This window comes from Phascolarctos cinereus, unplaced genomic scaffold (genome assembly GCF_003287225.1).
Source record: "Phascolarctos cinereus isolate Bilbo 61053 unplaced genomic scaffold, phaCin_HiC Scaffold_5;HRSCAF=322, whole genome shotgun sequence".
NCBI classification, from domain to species: domain Eukaryota; kingdom Metazoa; phylum Chordata; class Mammalia; order Diprotodontia; family Phascolarctidae; genus Phascolarctos; species Phascolarctos cinereus.
In genome coordinates this window covers 101218831-101236079 of record NW_027555958.1, presented here as the reverse complement: position 1 = coordinate 101236079, position 17249 = coordinate 101218831, and the positions used below count along the sequence as shown (strand labels likewise).

The window sequence follows — 17249 nt, the reverse complement described above, 5'->3', positions numbered from 1 at the left end:
GAATCTTTGTAGAGGCAGCTGGGAAGGTGGCAAGGATTTCCATTCATTTGGTTTGTCAACTTTGTCCCTCACGGCTTTTGTGTGAGCAGACTTCCCAGGGGTTTATAGGGAGCACATAGTATCAGAAAATATCTGCTGACAATAAGTGAACCTTGTGTGTGTGTGTGTGTCCATGTGTGCCATGTCTCCAGGAGTGTAGGAAGGAATAAATGCCGTTCCAAGGTACAAGTGCTTGTTGACTTTTAGAATACAGGCAGTCAGTGCTCTTTGTCAGGAGGTTCAGAATTGCTCTGGGGTTGCAAGCCCTTTCTGCCCATTTGACAAACTCTTAAAAAGAACAGTTATAAGTATGTTTTTATAGTTTATTAATTTCCCCTCCTCTATTTCAGCTTGCAACTTATTCTGAGAAGTGGGAGGGTCATTTCTTTCTTTTTTGTCCCTTCTCATTTAGCCAACGTTGATTTCCCCTCCAGGCACATCAAAGAAAGTTACATTGTGTACGTTAGACTGGTTTTGTGGACTTCAAAATGAAGACTAGTTTACCTTCATGTGGAACTGCTTGCAGCTAATGGATTCTCTGCCTTGCTTAGATGAATTTCACTTTCTGAAATGATGAAATGCTCTGTCCTTAGGGGTACAGTGCCATTTTTGCATTGTTTGGGAGCAGGGAGAACAGCAGGAGAAGAGACACTCCTGTATCCATCAGCTTCTCCCGCCCAACTCTTCTCAAATGCTTATTGTCATGACAACCATCTCTTCATAAACCAAAGCTCAGAGTGTAATCCAGACGGGGCTGGTAATGAGGTAGCATTGCCATCTGCTTAATTTTAGCTGAGGGATATGTTTTTCTGATCCCTAAGTCTGGTCCTCAGGGCTACAAGGTCTTCCTCTTGTTTTCTTCTTCGCTTCTGATCTGGCTGTTAGGTTTACCATTTCCCAGGTGTGGTGGTAAGCTTTTCCAGGGTTTCTGATCCTAATGCATTACTTGTTGATCTGTGGAGAAAAGGTGGATGTATACTCCCGATATCTAAAGTGAGTATATGCTAGGATCAGAGCTATGGATGGTCTCAGCTTCTAAAAAGAAGAGAATGAGTAGCTAGAAGCTGATGTGTGGCCAACTAATAAAAAAGATAAACTAAAGCCTAAGAATACCATTTTTCTCAAATTAGTATTTGGAATCCAACGGATGATTCCTTTTTATACCATTTTAGGTACACTGTGGTCTGTAATTCTAAATTTTGTCAGACACTATGATACAGCAGACAAGGAATCTAAGGCAATCTTGGGTCACAGTAAGGGCAGAATGATATCCAAGGTTGGAGGGAAGTGGAGATCATAGCACTAAACAATCATAGATCCCAGCAGGTATCTTTATTTCACATATGGACTAACTGAGGTCTTGAGAGCTAAAAGACTTTCCTAAGGTCATGCAGGTAGCCAGGAGTACATCTGGGATTCAGACACAGGTCCCTTGATTTCAAATTCAGTGCTCTTTCCATTATTCGATGTTGTCTCTTTTATGATTAGTCTCATTACAGCCCTACCCTCAGACATACTATATATGAAGTATTGTATTTAGTTCACGGCATCACCTTTAAAAAAGACTTGGATAAACTGGAGAATACCTAGAGGAAGACATCTGGAATGGTGAAGGGAGCCCCATATCAAGTCACACGAAGATCCTTGCAAGAACTTGGCATGCTTAGGCTAGAGAAGGAAAGACTTGTGGGAAAATATTAATTAGTTTTATTTAAGAAGGATTAGACTTGTTCTGCTTGGCCCCCGAGGGCAAAATTAGGAGCAGTGGTAGCCACACTTAGGTTAGATAGGAGGAAAAAATTCTTAGCCATTACAACTATCCAAAATTGGAAAGGGCTGCCATGGAAAGTAATGGGATCTAATCCTCTGGAAGTCTTAAAGTAAAGATGAGGACTTTTAAAGGTATTAAACAGACGGAATTATTTTCAGGGAAGAGTTGGATGAGATGGCTTTTGTGGTTTCTTCCAACTTGGAGATTCTGTGACTTTGTAATAGGAAATAAAGATATCTGTAGCCATATCTACACGTATCTAGATACACTTAATTCATTTCCTATTCCAAGAGTATAGCAATTTTGAGATGCTTTCTAATACCTGCTGTGCTTTACGGAGAAAATTTCATTTTCTTAATCTATGTTTGTTGTACCATATGTGTGTATGAAAACACAGTTTAATGCTACTGGATGTGTTAATTGTAAGTGCAATACATTGTACAGACACATACACAGTAGCTAAAACTGAATATACACTAATGTCTATAGGAGGACAAATCAATTAACAGATTAATCAATCTAGATCTTACATATACTTCTGTTGTCAACTCCATTAATCTCTATGAAGTGAAAGGAGAAACTTTAATTGAAGACATTAGTAATGATCATTTATAGAAGGGAATCAGGCTCAGGTAATATTTTCCCCACATTAATACTTACAGACAAGGTACAAGGTTTTATTTAAGATACAAAAATGGTTTTGAGAAGGAGCATGGCATAGTTGATAGAGAACCAGCTTCAGGGTCATGAAGGTATGAGTTCAAGACCCGTTTCTGACACACACTAGTTGTGTGGCTCTAAGACATGTCATTTAACCCAAGAAACTCTCTAAGAGGATAAATTGTGCCAATATGCCTTGGTAGAGGGTGTTTCTGACTAAGAGTTCTTTTTAACAATGAAATCACAGGTCCTATCTTCAAAACAAAACAAAACAAAACGAAAAACGGACAAAACAAAAAACCCAAATAGCTACTTTTTGCATTACAACTGTAAAGAACCTTGGTCCAGCAACTTCCTCTGCCCTTCCTAACTGCAAATGTTAGCTGCTAATGTTCATTGTCTACCACAAAATATAATTAACAAATTGTTGATAGTTTGGAAAGTTACAACCCTAAATCTTTACCCTGCAACCAACTTAATCATGAGTCACTGCTCTTCTCTAGGCTAGTCCTCAGGTGCCAGATAAACAGTTGGTCACTGAGTCCATCCTTGAAACTTTTATGACTTGGTGAAACTTTCCAGACCTTGCAGCTTTTGAGATCTCAAAGGCACTTTCATAATATGATGAAGAAATGGTTGGAATAGGACTTGGGTGAAGGGCGTTAATACAGATGCACAAATAAATATATTACATATAAGTTATATATATGCATAAATACATATAAACATATTTGCACATATAATTACACACATATATGTACATATATAAACCTTTGTATACTGTATGATCTTTGGTGGGTCTGTAAAAAGATAAAGGCACGCCTTTTCAATCTGTCATTTATAAACATTTATTAAGTGACTATTGTGTGTCTGGCACTGTACTAAGTGTGTACTGAGAACACAAAGGAAGGAGAAACACAGTCCCTGCCTTCATGTATGAGTGTGAGTGTGCACATAAATACAAGACATCTATGTATATATGCATGTGCACATGTAATACAAACACGTATATATGTGTGCACAATTGTCACATAGAGAAATTTACACCCAGAATTGCATGTCATAAAGCTGATCATACCATTTTTTACTAGTGATTTTTAGAGGGTTTGGCTATCTTATATAGGACGCTAAAATGCTTTTCCCTACATAAAAATACACAGAAACCATACATCTGCATTAGAGCTGTTTAACTCAGGGTCTGCACACCACATGTGGTTCACTGTGCTCCCAAGCATGGCTCAAACCAGATTAAAATGTAACTGGGCCATATTTAACAAAATAAATAAGAATACAATAAAACATAGATAACGTTAACATATGGTTTTCTAAGTCAATGTGCATCCCCTGATGTATGTATGTTTTAGCGGCTCCCTGGTTGTATATGAGTTTGATATTGCTGGTCTATATGACTCTAATAATAAAGTTAAAATCCAAGCCCTAGCTATGATATAGAGCCAAGGTGAGATCCAACTAATATTAATTCTCATGAATTAATAGTTGTATGACTGAGACTTTTTAAAGCCCTGTCAATAAACAAATCTCAGTTCTTTGCAAGTTTTAGCATTAGCTAGACTTGTCTTGCCTGTGTTCTGATGTTAGCATTATCTAGAGTTTGGGATGTGTATGGTGGGGGTCAAGGGAGAAGGGATCTGGAGCTATGATTTGATTAGTGTGAGGAACTGCCAAAATGGAGATTCTGTCCACTGATGCAAATTTGATCACTTATCTATAATTTAGTGTTGCCATGGAAATTGATAGGTTAAGTGACCTGACTGTGGCGGCACAACTAATATGTTCCAAGGGCAGGACTTAAACCCAGGTCCTCCTGTCTCCAAGGCTGGCCTCAGTATTCATTGTATACTATTTCTCTTGATATGACTTTATACTTTAAAAATTCTAGGAATACATATGAATTAGACTGGGACTTAATAAAAAGCTATTGTCGTTCACTTGTTTCAGTCATGTCCATCTCTTCATGACCTCATTTAGGGCTTGGTAAAGATACCATAGTGATCTGCGATTTCCTTCTCCAGCTCACTTTAGAGATGAGGAAACTGAGGCAAACAGGGTTAAGTGACCTGCCCAGAGTCACATGACTAGTAAGTGTCTGAAGCTGGATTTGAATTCAAGGAGAAGAGTCTTCCTGACTCCAGGCTTGGCACTCTATCCACTGCTCCCCCTAGTTGTTGCATTAAGTTTTGTCATAATGATTGTGCTTTTTGGTGTTCAGAAAGGATTAGTAGTGAATGAAGTATTTCAAGAATTTATCATTTTATCAGTGTGGATATTCCATTGCTCCCCCCTCAAAAAAAAAAGCTCCTCATCTCATGGCAAGTCTACCAGTGATAAACTGTGTTGAACTTAGCCTATCCTAGTCTTATGTGGACAGATGGAAGGGCCATTCTCAGAGCCTTTCCAGACTGGTAGAGCTCCTCAGAACTGGTATTCCATTGACGTAGCCTTTGAGAACCAAGATTGTTTCCTGAGCAGCAATGAAACTTTAGATGGTGAAATGATCTCATATATGACATTAATATGATCTCTTGTGAAATAATATGTTGTAAAACTGTCAGGACTGCCCAGCCATTGCAAATTTGTACCATTGTAGCAAGGTCAAGTAGTCTAGAGCACTACTAACATCCTTAACAGGGAAATGTTTCAAGAGATTGTCAGCTCATTCATGACCTAGCACTTGGGATTACCAGGGTCATCAGTTTACTGTTCTGCCATTTTAGACACACACACACTACAGGGGAAAAAGTAGGGCTGACATGTGTTTTATTATTTTTTAGGTAGAATTCTTCAATCTTTGCTCAAACTAAATTGTTTAGCCATTACACAGATGATTAATTACAAATATATTTATATATCTAAATCATTATGTATGATTGCCAACTTATTCTTGCTTTATAAACTTTCACAACTGCTTTGAGACCACTACTTCATTTCCCAGACCAAGAACTCGCCAGAGGTTAACAAATTTTATTCTCTGCACTCCAGTGTAAAATCAGACTGAATAAGCTCCAAGTGAAACATGGGTGAGCACAATAGCAGAGCACTGACCGTTCATTTGAGGGATGGATGAGCACAGCTGCATTCAGGATTTGCTAAACATCTTGAAATGCTTCAAGGGCAATAAAACTCAAAATGTGCTTTCTTGACCACTTTTCTAAGATTTTTTTCATTCCTATGTATTTTAAGGGAAATATAACCCACATGTTCTTGTTCCCTCACTTACTAAATCATGAAAATGTTGTTTTGTAAGAGCTGTTTGATGTCCAGGAAGTCTTTTATCTCTTTTTTATTAATATTTTTATATTTAAGGAAAGAAAAAATAAACAGAAAAAGACAACATGACATCATGGTTTGCTTTAAGCAAAAATACTGAAATATAAAGTATTGCATTTTAGGGCTCTAAACCCCAAATGTGAAAGCTTTTGTACATAGCTTTGTGAAACTGCTATTTCTTTCTCAGGGCAGAATATGTAAGCCTATTAGAAGGACTGTTTATTTAGCTGAAAGAAGCAAGTTAGGCAGGAATACTTCACCTAAACAAAGAGAAAGCCTGGAATCATGGGTCGAGGGCTAGAAGAGTCCACAGAAGTCATTTAGTCCAAATTCCTCAATTTAGGGAGGAAAAATCCTCTCTAAATGCCTTCTCCATGGTCATACAAGTAATAAGTAGCAGAGAAGGGATTCACCCCCGAGTCTTCCGGTTTTGAGGCAGTGTGGAATAATGGACATGGTGCTGGATTTGGTGTCAGGAAAAAACAGTGTTAAAATCCCACTTTAGACACATTCTAATGGTGTGATTCTAGCAAGCCACTTAATCGCTCAGCCCCAGTTACCTTGTCTGTAAAATGGGAACAATAAATAGCACCTATCTTACAGGATTGGTGTGAGAATCAAATGATATTATAAATGAATGTATGTTGTAGAATCACAACAGTAATGACAGCCAATATTCATTTAATGCTTTGAAGTTTGCAAAGTGCTTTACAAATATCTAATTTTATCCTCCCAACAATCCTGAGGGTGGTGCTATTTTTACCCTGTTTTAAAGATGAAGAAACTGAGGTAGACAAAGGTTAAGTGACTTGCCCAGGGTCACAAAGCTAGTAAGTGTCTGAATGGATTTGAATGCTTCCTGCTTTGCCACAGTCCCTTAAAGACCACTGGGCCTTTCTGTCTGATTTCAAGCTGAAACCTCCATATGTTATCTCTTATTAGTGTGTGAGTTTCTTAAAACCAGGACCTCTTCTGCTTCTCTGTTTGTATCTCCAGTACTTAGCTGCCAGAGAGAGAGAGAGAGACAGACAGACAGACACACACACACACACACACACACACAGATAGAGAGACAGAGACAGAGGGAGACAGAGAGAAAGGGAGAGAGATAGACAGAGGGAGAGACAGGGAACGAGAAAGAGAGAGACACAGAAAGAGGGAAGGGGGAAGGAGAGAAAAAGAAAGAGAGAGAGAGATGTAACACTTTTTCATTCATATATAGATGTATATATATTCATAGAGCACTTTGTAAAACTTAAGGCACCATATAAATGCTAATTATTATTATTATTAGATGGAAATTATTTAGTCTTGTGAAAAACTATCTTTGTGTATACATATGCACACATACACACATATGTATACATATTTCTGTATATAGAGAGAGACAGAGACAGACAGAGACAGAGAGGCAGAGACATACAAGGGAGGGCATTCACCAATCAAGCTGATGCAGACCTAAAATTTTTGGATGAAAAACTACCAGCATCAAGAACCCTGATGGACTTTAGTACGACTCATAAAGAATAGTCTGAAGATCTTTTGTTTCTTTGGCAAAACAAACAAACAAACAAAAACCCTAAATAGTTAAAGCTTTGAGACAATCTAATATAAAATGAAAGGGATGAAAGGTGCCTTTGGCAAGAAACAGTGTTACTATAGAGCAACGGCACCTAGGAGATAAGAGATAACATTTGTATGATGCTTTAAGGATTATAAAGAACTTTATGTATCACAGTACATTAAAAGTGTATTGCAAGCCTTTATATTACCTATTATTTTTCTGCTCAGCTTTTCCAGGGCCCTCAAGCTATTGCCTTCAGTACTTGTTTTCCTTATCCAAACTACCAAATGAGCCTCATTTTCTCAAAGATTGTCTCAAAAACATCAACTCTTCACTTTTTCTTTCCCAAAGAAGGAAGAGACCTTTGGAATCAATATTTTACATGGATTTTTATCAAAGTTCATCAGACCTTTGATTCTGGTGATTTTTTTCAACCAAAAATATAACATCTGGGCCCCTTGATTAGAGATTCATGCTCTACACTGCCCTGTATTGATTCACAAAGCAGTTCACCAGGAGTAGATTAACCCAAGTTAATCAAACACGAATAGCACTGAGGATCTCAGAACCAATTTGGTGTAGAGACTGGGACCCACTTACATCTGGAGGACATAGTTTGTCCTATCAACATTGTTTATTATGGAGCCTTGGATTTGAAGTCAGAATCTAGGTTCAAATCTTGACTCTTCTATTTACTAGATAAGCAAGTTACTTACATTCTCTGGATCTCGGTCTATTTGTCTGAAAAATAAGGACTAGAGCATTTCCATCTAATAACAGTAATAGCTAGCATTTATATGGTGCTTATAGTATATAAAATGCCTTACAAATATTATTTCATTTTATTTTCACAACAATCCATTTCACAGATGATTAAACTGAGGCAGATGGAAGTGGAATCATTTGCCCAGATTCCTGCAGGTATTAAGTATCTGAGGCTGGATATCCAGTGTTCTGTGTACTGTGCCACCTAACTGCCTTTATGTTTCTATGATCTGCTCTGCTCTTGGCCCATGTAAAGCTTGGAGATCCAATAATTATGGGTCACATCCATATGGCACTTCATAGTGTATAGTATGTTTACCATAGTGAAGTGAGATAGGAAGGATATGCAGATATTATTATTCCCATTTTACAGATGAGTACACAGAGGCTCAGAAGAGTTAAACGACTTGTCCAAGAGCCCACAGTTAGAAAGTATTGGAGCCAAACTTCAAACCCAGTTCTTATGACTCCAGGTCCAAGTTCAGTTCTACTACACCATGCTTTCAAGTTGATGTATTGTTATGAAAGTAAGTGTAAGCTCCTGATATTCCCTGATGGTTCTGGAATATTCTGGAAGACAAGATTCAGGAGTCCAAATAAAATTTAAACCCTTTCAGATATTCCAGAAAAGAACCTATTTTGTAGTTAGCACTTTTAATAATAAAAAATAACTTTGTTAACTGCATTATATCATAGGCGGGAGAATGTCTAGGAAAGCCAAAAATGGACTACTTCTGCCTCAAGGAAGAGCCAACCAAGCATTCATTTCAGTCTGGAGTTTTTTTTTTTTTTTAATCAGGGGTGATGGTTGTAATGTATGTAGGATATTCATTATGGCTACAGAAAGTGGAAACCTCCTTGAAGCCATATAGGAAATATATAGGGAGGACCTAGACACACTAACACAAACTTGAAACCTTTTTTCTCCCTCAATAATGACCCTTGGTTATCATTGTCTTGACAATTCTACTCCCCTCTAAAAGTACAGCATGCCATAGAGGTATATTTTGATCATTTAATTAAACCAAATTTTCCTTTGGAAATTTTATGACTGCACTTGAGATGATTAGAAACACCTAGAGCTGACAGGAAGCCAGGATTAAGGGGAAATGCTTTGGAAAGCCAAGGCTAGAATACTTTATCAATATTCAAAGGCAGCTGCAGACTGTAGAAGGAGGCTGTTCATGTTACTCTAAATGAGACACAGTAAGGACCTAAACTGGAGTGGCCTCCATCTACGAAGAAAAGAGGATGGGTGTGAGAGTGATCTTGGACGTACAAATGACAAGAGTTAGAAACTGATTTAACATGTGGAATGAACAAAGAGACAAAGATGACACCCAATTTGAGAACTTGGGGAATTGGGAGTATATTAACACTCAACAGAAAAAGACAAGTTTAGAAGAGAGAGGGGGTTTTTGGGAGAAAGATGTTATATTCTCTTTGGGAAAAGAGGAACCCACTACTTGCTGCGAGTCAACCTATTCCATTTTTGGATGGCTTTTATAGGACTGATGCCTTTCTATTGTACCTTTATTTACTTTTCTGAAATGTCTAATTTTTGCTCCTAGTTTTTCCTCCTTCAAAACTAGTCTAATGTGTCACCTGCTTGATAGGGATAAAGACCAGACCTGTGATTTCACTGATGTGAGTAATTTCTGCATTTGGAAACTCTCTATATCAGTTCAGGTCATCTCTGCAATTTATAGTCTTAAGAGAGATTCACAGAGGACCGAGAGACCAGAGTTAAATAACTTGCCCATAGTCACGTCAGAAGTGAGACTGGAACCCAAGTCTTCCTGGCTTCAACACCAGCTTTCTATCCACTGTGTAACATTGTATCCCACTTGAATGTCCTTCAAATATGTTGGAACAACTAATATATCACCATAAATCTCACCTTTTCAAAACTAAACATTCCCAGTTCTTTATTACTTCATGCTTGGTTTGGTCTGAAGCCAAGGCCTTCACCAACTTTGTTGTTCTCTTCTGGATGCACTCCAGCTTGTCAATACCATTGCTAAAATGGGCTGCCAATAAATGAATACAGTAATTCAGGTGGGGTCTGACTAGTGCAGAGAAGAATAATAGCACCTCCCACCCTTAATGCCCTCTAAGTTCTCATTAGCTTCCCCCCCCCCACACACACACACATCACACTATGGACTCACTTTGAGTTTGTAATCTGTTAAAACCCTCAGACCTTTTCCTTGTAAACTGTTGTTTAATCATACTTCCCTTCCCTTACAAAGTTGATTTTTTGAAACTGTGTTAAACTTTATTCCTGTGAAATATCAAATTATTAGACTACCTTCTCAAGATCATATATAGAGATAAATGAAATAAGTATACATTGGGTTTGAGCCAAAAAGACGGCAGCTGTGGTTTAATGAACAGAATACTTACTTATGAGCAGTAGACTGCACCTTTTGTCTCTGTTCTGCCAGTAATTTACTCTGTAACTGTGGACAAATTACTTTACCTTTCTGGGCCACAATTTATCTTTTATAAAATGAGGGGGGCTGGGCTAGATGATCTTTGAGATCTCTTCAAGCCCTAAGCATTCTCTGTCTTTCTATTTAGGTTTTTTTTCTGAGGCTAATGGGATTGCTGCCAGTTTCTTCCTGGGAAAGTCTGAATCCATATCCTTGCTTTACCACCATCTCTCATTTACTATTTCTCCCCACTTTTCCACCTTATTCCACTTTTCTCTGAGTCTTTGGCATTGAAGGGGAAATAAATGAGTTATTCAAATCTTTACTCATTGAGTAATAAGGCAGAATTGAAAAAAAATGCCAGCAGCAATTTCATAACTGACATTTTGGAGTACATCAGGGTCATCACATCAGTAAGAACATGATTAATTTTTTTTCCCTGAAGGTCAAAGAACCAATATTTTCTCAGTTGATTTATTTAGGGACACAACCACCTGGTTTCTGACTTTATACACATAGCTCCCCAGCGAATAGTTACCTTCACTTTCCAATGGATTCTTTACCATTGATTTGATTGACTGCAGATTTATGCCTCATGAAAATAAGGAAAATGTTTAATCTTGCATGTTATTTTTTCTTGGCTTGAATTTTCCTGCAACCATTGTGAATTTATCCCTTTAGATATTTCAAGGTAGACTTTTACTAGAATTAATATTATACTTCATTTATCTAAGGATGTCAGGGTGCTTTTTACAACAATTTGATTACAAGTCTTACCATCATGACTAAGGAAGGGAGAGGGCAAACAGGGCCAAGTCTTATTTTATTTGAGGTGAAATTAATAGCACCTTAGGAGGCAAATTAGGAAAAATACCCTAAATCCCTGGGAAAGTGCTGAATCTACACTGTATTCTTTACATTCTTTTGGAGGTTGCCAGGAACCTGTGACAGAAGGGAATGCTTGGGGGATCCTTGGAAAGAGGATTAACAGATACAGAGTTTGCCAGAGAGCTCCCATTTTCAAGTTGGTGATAACTTTCTCAAGGTTCCCAAAATGAATGCAAATCTGCTCTCTTGAATTCCTCTAGGGAACTTATTGTGGAACATTTGAAAATGTACTTTGACTCATTCTTGATGCCTTGGGGATGAAATTGCTGTACACAGATGCAGATAAGATACCCTGAGAAGAATCACTACCTGAAATTTATGGATATTTTGTGAAATATATTGGCTATTTGGTGACTGAAGAAATAGGCTATGTCCCACATGAATTCTCTTCCCTACTGGGTTATACATGTAAATATTCTATTTAATTGTCCAAAGTAAATGAGGCTATCTTGAGAAATGGAAGTTGCCCACTCATGAGAGGTCTTCAGGCAATGGATGAACAACAATCTACTGGGTGGGTAGTGAGGATTCTTTAGGGGATATGGGTTGAGGAAGAAAGCCTCTAAAACCCTTTCTAACTGATGAAGTATACATTACTGTATTAGATAGTAGTGATAAAAATGTTCATGCTAAGTCTTTGTCTTAGGAGAGGAATTATTCCATCCATGAGTTCTCATATCTAGCAGTTTGGTTCCCATTCTCCCCTCTATCCCCATTAGACCTGCTGAAAGTGCTGTACAAAATAGATTAGTTCTTGTCTACAGGCAATGCTTACAGCTGCAAATGATAATTAAATAGGTCATTTCATTTTGAAAAACCAATGGCATTTCAACACAAGGACCTAGCAAATCTACTGGACTTCGAATAAAAACCATTACAAACAGGCATTCTTCAGACACACATGTTTCATAATCATCCTGCTTATTTAGTACAAATGGTTATGATGATCTTTTTTGGCTCCCCAAAGACCTTTAAAACTGTCAGTCTTTAGCAATGCTGTACTTACGGTGTGAAAATTAAAAAGTGTTATTATTTCAAATACATAGAATTACCTTCCAAAATCACTCCTTACGTTCTTTAAAATGGAGACATTATCTGGTTAACAGCAGATCATTGATGTCTAAACCATAGTGGCTACTGCAGGTCCACCTCAATCTCATTCCATATAGTTTTTAGAGGTTTTTTAGAAGGAATGAATAATCTGGTACAGGTTATATAGTAAATGACTTAATATTATGTGATTGTGCATTTCACAAATAGCAATGACTCAGGAGGGAAGAGTAAAAGCCTTCCTTTCAAATGTTAACCTTTATGAAAGTGAATGTCATTTGCAAGGAAGTTTATGGTAATATTTTAAATTTTCTAAAAACGAATTAAAGTTAAGTCGTACGGGTTTAAAATTCATTTTTGATCTTTCATTTTAAATGGTATGTATTGGACTTGATTCTCCGCCAACTGCTTTGTGTGTGTGTGTGTGTGTGTGTGTGTGTGTGTGTGTGTGTGTTGCCTGATAAATGACTGCTGAATTGCATTGAGTATTGTGGGGAGAGGAGCTTCCTTCTGACCTAAGCCAGGTTAGTCTGCCAGAATCCCTCATTTAACTCATGTAGCTATCAGGACAGTGCAATAGACATCAGTACACTCCTTTTTGAGATTTAATTCAATTCCATTAGGCCATGACCAAGTGCCCTTATGGGCAAGGCTCCTCATTGTGGCATGGAAATAATCCTGGAGTTTTGAAGGCTACTCCAATGGAACACAAGCTCTGACAGGTTCTACCATGTTGTAAAATCTCAGGTGTGGGCCAATCCCAGATTTAGAATGCTTTCCAAGGACCAGCATTCATAAATACAGAGTCTCACTACCTGAAGACTGGCTACCTAGTGATGTATGGGGAAGGTGCTAACAATCATACAGTTTGGAGGCTTCCTATAAACTTTACCTTAACTACTTAGTATTCTAAATGTGAGGCCTTTTTCCAGTGGCCAATGAATAGAGTACTACTGGAACAAGTATATTGTATCAATATTAACATTCTCAACATAAAACTAGAAGAAAGAAGGAAGTTGTGATTCATGGGAAGAGTGGTTCATAGATTCTCTTTGAAAAGCTAAATGAAAGAATTGATGTAATTATTTTATTGTAGCCAAAAGTAACAAAAACATCATTTCAGGGGACATTTGGTCATCATGTACTTCCATTTCTATGATAAATACTTGCAACAAGGTGATCTTGAAAATAAGTTCTCTGCATGAACATTTATAGATGATGAAGAGGTAAAAAAAATTATATAAAGAACCACACAAGAGCCTTCAAATAACATCAGTATGGCACAGACTATAATAATAATTTCATTTGGAAGTTTAACTAATACAAATCCATTTCCATTACAAGAAGAGCAAAAGAGAACCTTAGATTGACTTATTTGCCAAGGAGAAAGATGTAGCAGCCAAATAATGGATGCCACTGGGGAAATGTATAATCCAAAAAAGAAGACTGACTGGTTATATGACAAGAGCAAGAGAAAACAGATGGATGGATCAAGTGCTCAACTGATAACCTCCAGATGTTGAGAGAAAGTAAAGAAGGCCTTTGGCACATGGGGTGGACCCTCTGAGGCTAACACGGGATGACATGGACAAGAACTCCACATATTAGCTCTGCAGTCCTCAGCAAGTCACTTCATTACCCTGAGCCTAGTAGGCACTTAATAAATATTGATTGATTGAACCTCAGTTTCCTTATCTGTAAAATCAGGAACAGATGGCCTCTAAAAGTCTTCCCTTCTAACTCTAAAATTAAGATTTTACTGTTGTCTGATTTCTTTAAGTTATTCATCCCTCAAGTACATCTTAATTGTTGTCTTTATTGTGTTATTTTGTGGATGGGGAAGTTTTATCTATGAACCAACCACTAGGAAACAGAGATATATTACTGTAGTTAATTTCATGCGAAAACTTTTTACCCTCATATTTTATAGAGGGTGTACCCAAATTCTTAGTGTGGTTTTAAGCTTTATTATCTTCAGACTACATTTAGACTTTTGGGACACCCTGTATCTATATTATGACATAAGTTTTACCATCGTGCAGTCTTAAGAGATAGAACAGGTTGGTGACTAAGCAGAAGCTTAGTTACCAGAGCTTAAATACTGACTGGGCTCCTAGTCCCTGTGTATCTTCCAGACTTAAAGAAAATCCTTGAACTTCCTTATACTTTATGTTTTCTCTTCCGTAAAAAGGGATCAGTACAGAGTTCAACAAATTTGCTTTGCATATAGGAGCGAGTCCAAGATTTTAAGAGACAGGGAAATATATTCAATCAGTCACATTCCAGAGTGCTTTCAAATGGTTGAGCATATTTTGATCCATTTTTATTTTTAACCATTTATTCATGTGGTTAAGGGAGTAAGGTTGTAGCATAGCAACCTGACCCACAACTGAATCTCACCAAACACTTGGCTTTTCCTTATATTTAGTGGGTAACATTTTCTCTCCAAACTAATGGAGACCTGAAGGGCTCCAGGTAAGAAAGGATAGGAACCAAGTTGCTCTTCTGTCTTTTTCCTAAAGAGCTTGGGAAAAGGGTATTGAAGAGAGGGAAGTATGCATCCCTCATCCCATACCAGAAATGGTCCTGAACCATAAGAGTAACATGTTTTGGGAAGCAGGATTTGAGAGACTGATCTAGGGTTGGGAGCTTGCAAAGGGTCAAAAGATGAGATATTGCTTGTAACAGGCCTTAGCAAAGTCATGGTAGTGAGAAACTACATTCCATCCTTTGCCTTCCTCTGCTCCCTACCCACCATTTACCCTGTCTATTGCTTGTCACAATCCACAACCTTCCTATTTACTTTTTTAGGGGGAGGTATTTACTTTTCCGTGTATGTGTGTAGTTCTCACCTCTGACACCAAGTGGAATGTAAGTTCCTTGAGAAGAGCAATTTCTTTGAGCTGTCCATACCACTATTATCTTTTTTTTTTTTTGGTGAGGGCAATTGGGGTTAAGTGACTTGTCCAGAGTCACACAGCTAATGAGTGTTATGTGTCTGAGGCTGAATTTGAACTCAGGTTCTCCTGACTTCAGGACTGGTGCTCTATCCACCGTGCCACCTAGCTGCCCCATCCCACTATTATCTTATATCTCTCCTCTGCTGTTGTCCTATATCTCTTCTCCTTTTTGTGGCTAAACTCCTTGAGAAGGACATTTATAATTGGTACTTCTACTTCCTTTCCTCTTATTCTCTTGCTAACTCTTTGTAGTCTGGCTTCCAACCTCATCATTCAATTAAAACTGTTCTCTTCAAATTTATCAATGATCTCTTAATGGCCAGATCTGATGGCTTTTTTTTTTTTTAGCTCTTATCCTTCTTGAGCTCTTTGCAGGCTTTGACTCTGTTGATCACCCACTTCTCCATAATTCTCTCTTCTCTCTAGGTTTTTATGAAATTACTTTCTTCTGTTTCTCTTTCTGATTACTACTCAGACTTCTTTGTTTGGATATTCATCAAGTTTGCATCCACTCTGCATGAAGAGGCCCTACATCTCTGTCCTGGGCCTTTTTGTCTTCTTCCTTTATACTATTTGGTTTGTTATGTCATAAGTTTCATGCAGGTCTGACTGGTCTCCAAATTCCTGCGTACCTTCAGGATTTTAGAATAAGTTTCTCATCTAATGAGCTTTAAAAATTTTTTATAGCTATTTCAATAAAATTAATTTCCTTTGCATTCCTATGTATTTTATTTTATGCATTTAAAAACATTATTCTCAGAAGTGTCCCGTAGGCTTCATCAGATACTACCAAAGGGGGCCATGATGCAAAAAAGATTAAGAACTTCTGCTTTACATTTTCTCATCAGTAAAAAGGGATTGATACCAGATTCAACAAATTTGTCTTTTTTTTTTTTGCTTTTGTCTTATCTTTATATCCATAGTGTCTTGCCTAGTACCTGGTATACTGAGTTAATAAATACTTAATCCGTGTTTTTCAAATTGAATTGGAATCTGCATATGAAGGGAGGGAAAGAATAGCAGGATGAAAGGAAGGAGTTCTGAAGCGGGAGGAGGGAAGCTGGAAAGGTTTTTGTAGAAGATGAGACTTTGACTGAAGCTTGATGAAAGCCAGGGAATGTAGGAGGAGGAGATGAGGAAGGAGAACATTCCAGGCATTTGAGACAGCTGGTGAAAATGCCCAGAGGAACACCAAGAATGCTAGTGTCACTGATTGTAGAAAGCGTGTGTGAAAAAAAAGTGTGTCTGTATATGTGTGTGTGTGTGTGTGTGTGTGTGGTGGGAGGAAGGGGAGGGCACTGAGGGGGTTTAAAGTGTAAGAAGACTGGAAAAGTAGGAGGAGATCTTGTAGAGAGATTTGAAAGTGTTTATTATGTTCCCACTATCTCACTGTGCCAGGTGCTGAAGATGCAAATTTTAAAAGTGAGGCAATCCCACCCAACCCAATGGGAGCTTATATTTTACTGTATTAGCATGATTGAAGCACTAAATGAGAACCACTCCTTTGAATTTATTCTTGACTCTTATTTTGTTTCAGGTTTCCTGGATTTGACACTCCATGATCAGGTCCATCTGCTGGAATGTGCCTGGTTAGAGATCCTCATGATTGGCCTTGTCTGGCGCTCAATGGAACATCCAGGAAAACTTTTGTTTGCTCCTAACCTACTGCTGGACAGGTGAGTATATTGGCTGCTTTACACTGGTTCTGTAGCCTCCCTTCTCATCATCAGACTTTGCTCGTGAACACTCCAGACAAGCCAAGAAACTTTATTGAGCTGTTTTGTTCCTTTTATAAATGGACAAACTGAAATGATGTGGCTTGTTCAAGT

General features: G+C 37.9%; 1 protein-coding gene across 1 annotated transcript in view; it reads left to right on the top strand.

Moving 5' to 3' along the window:
- Positions 1-17249, top strand: part of ESR1 (estrogen receptor 1) — a 306468-nt gene that overhangs the window by 192856 nt on the left and 96363 nt on the right. Inside the window, 1 exon segment of the mRNA XM_020986619.2 lies at positions 16958-17096. Within this exon segment, the coding sequence (XP_020842278.2) occupies positions 16958-17096 (139 nt within the window).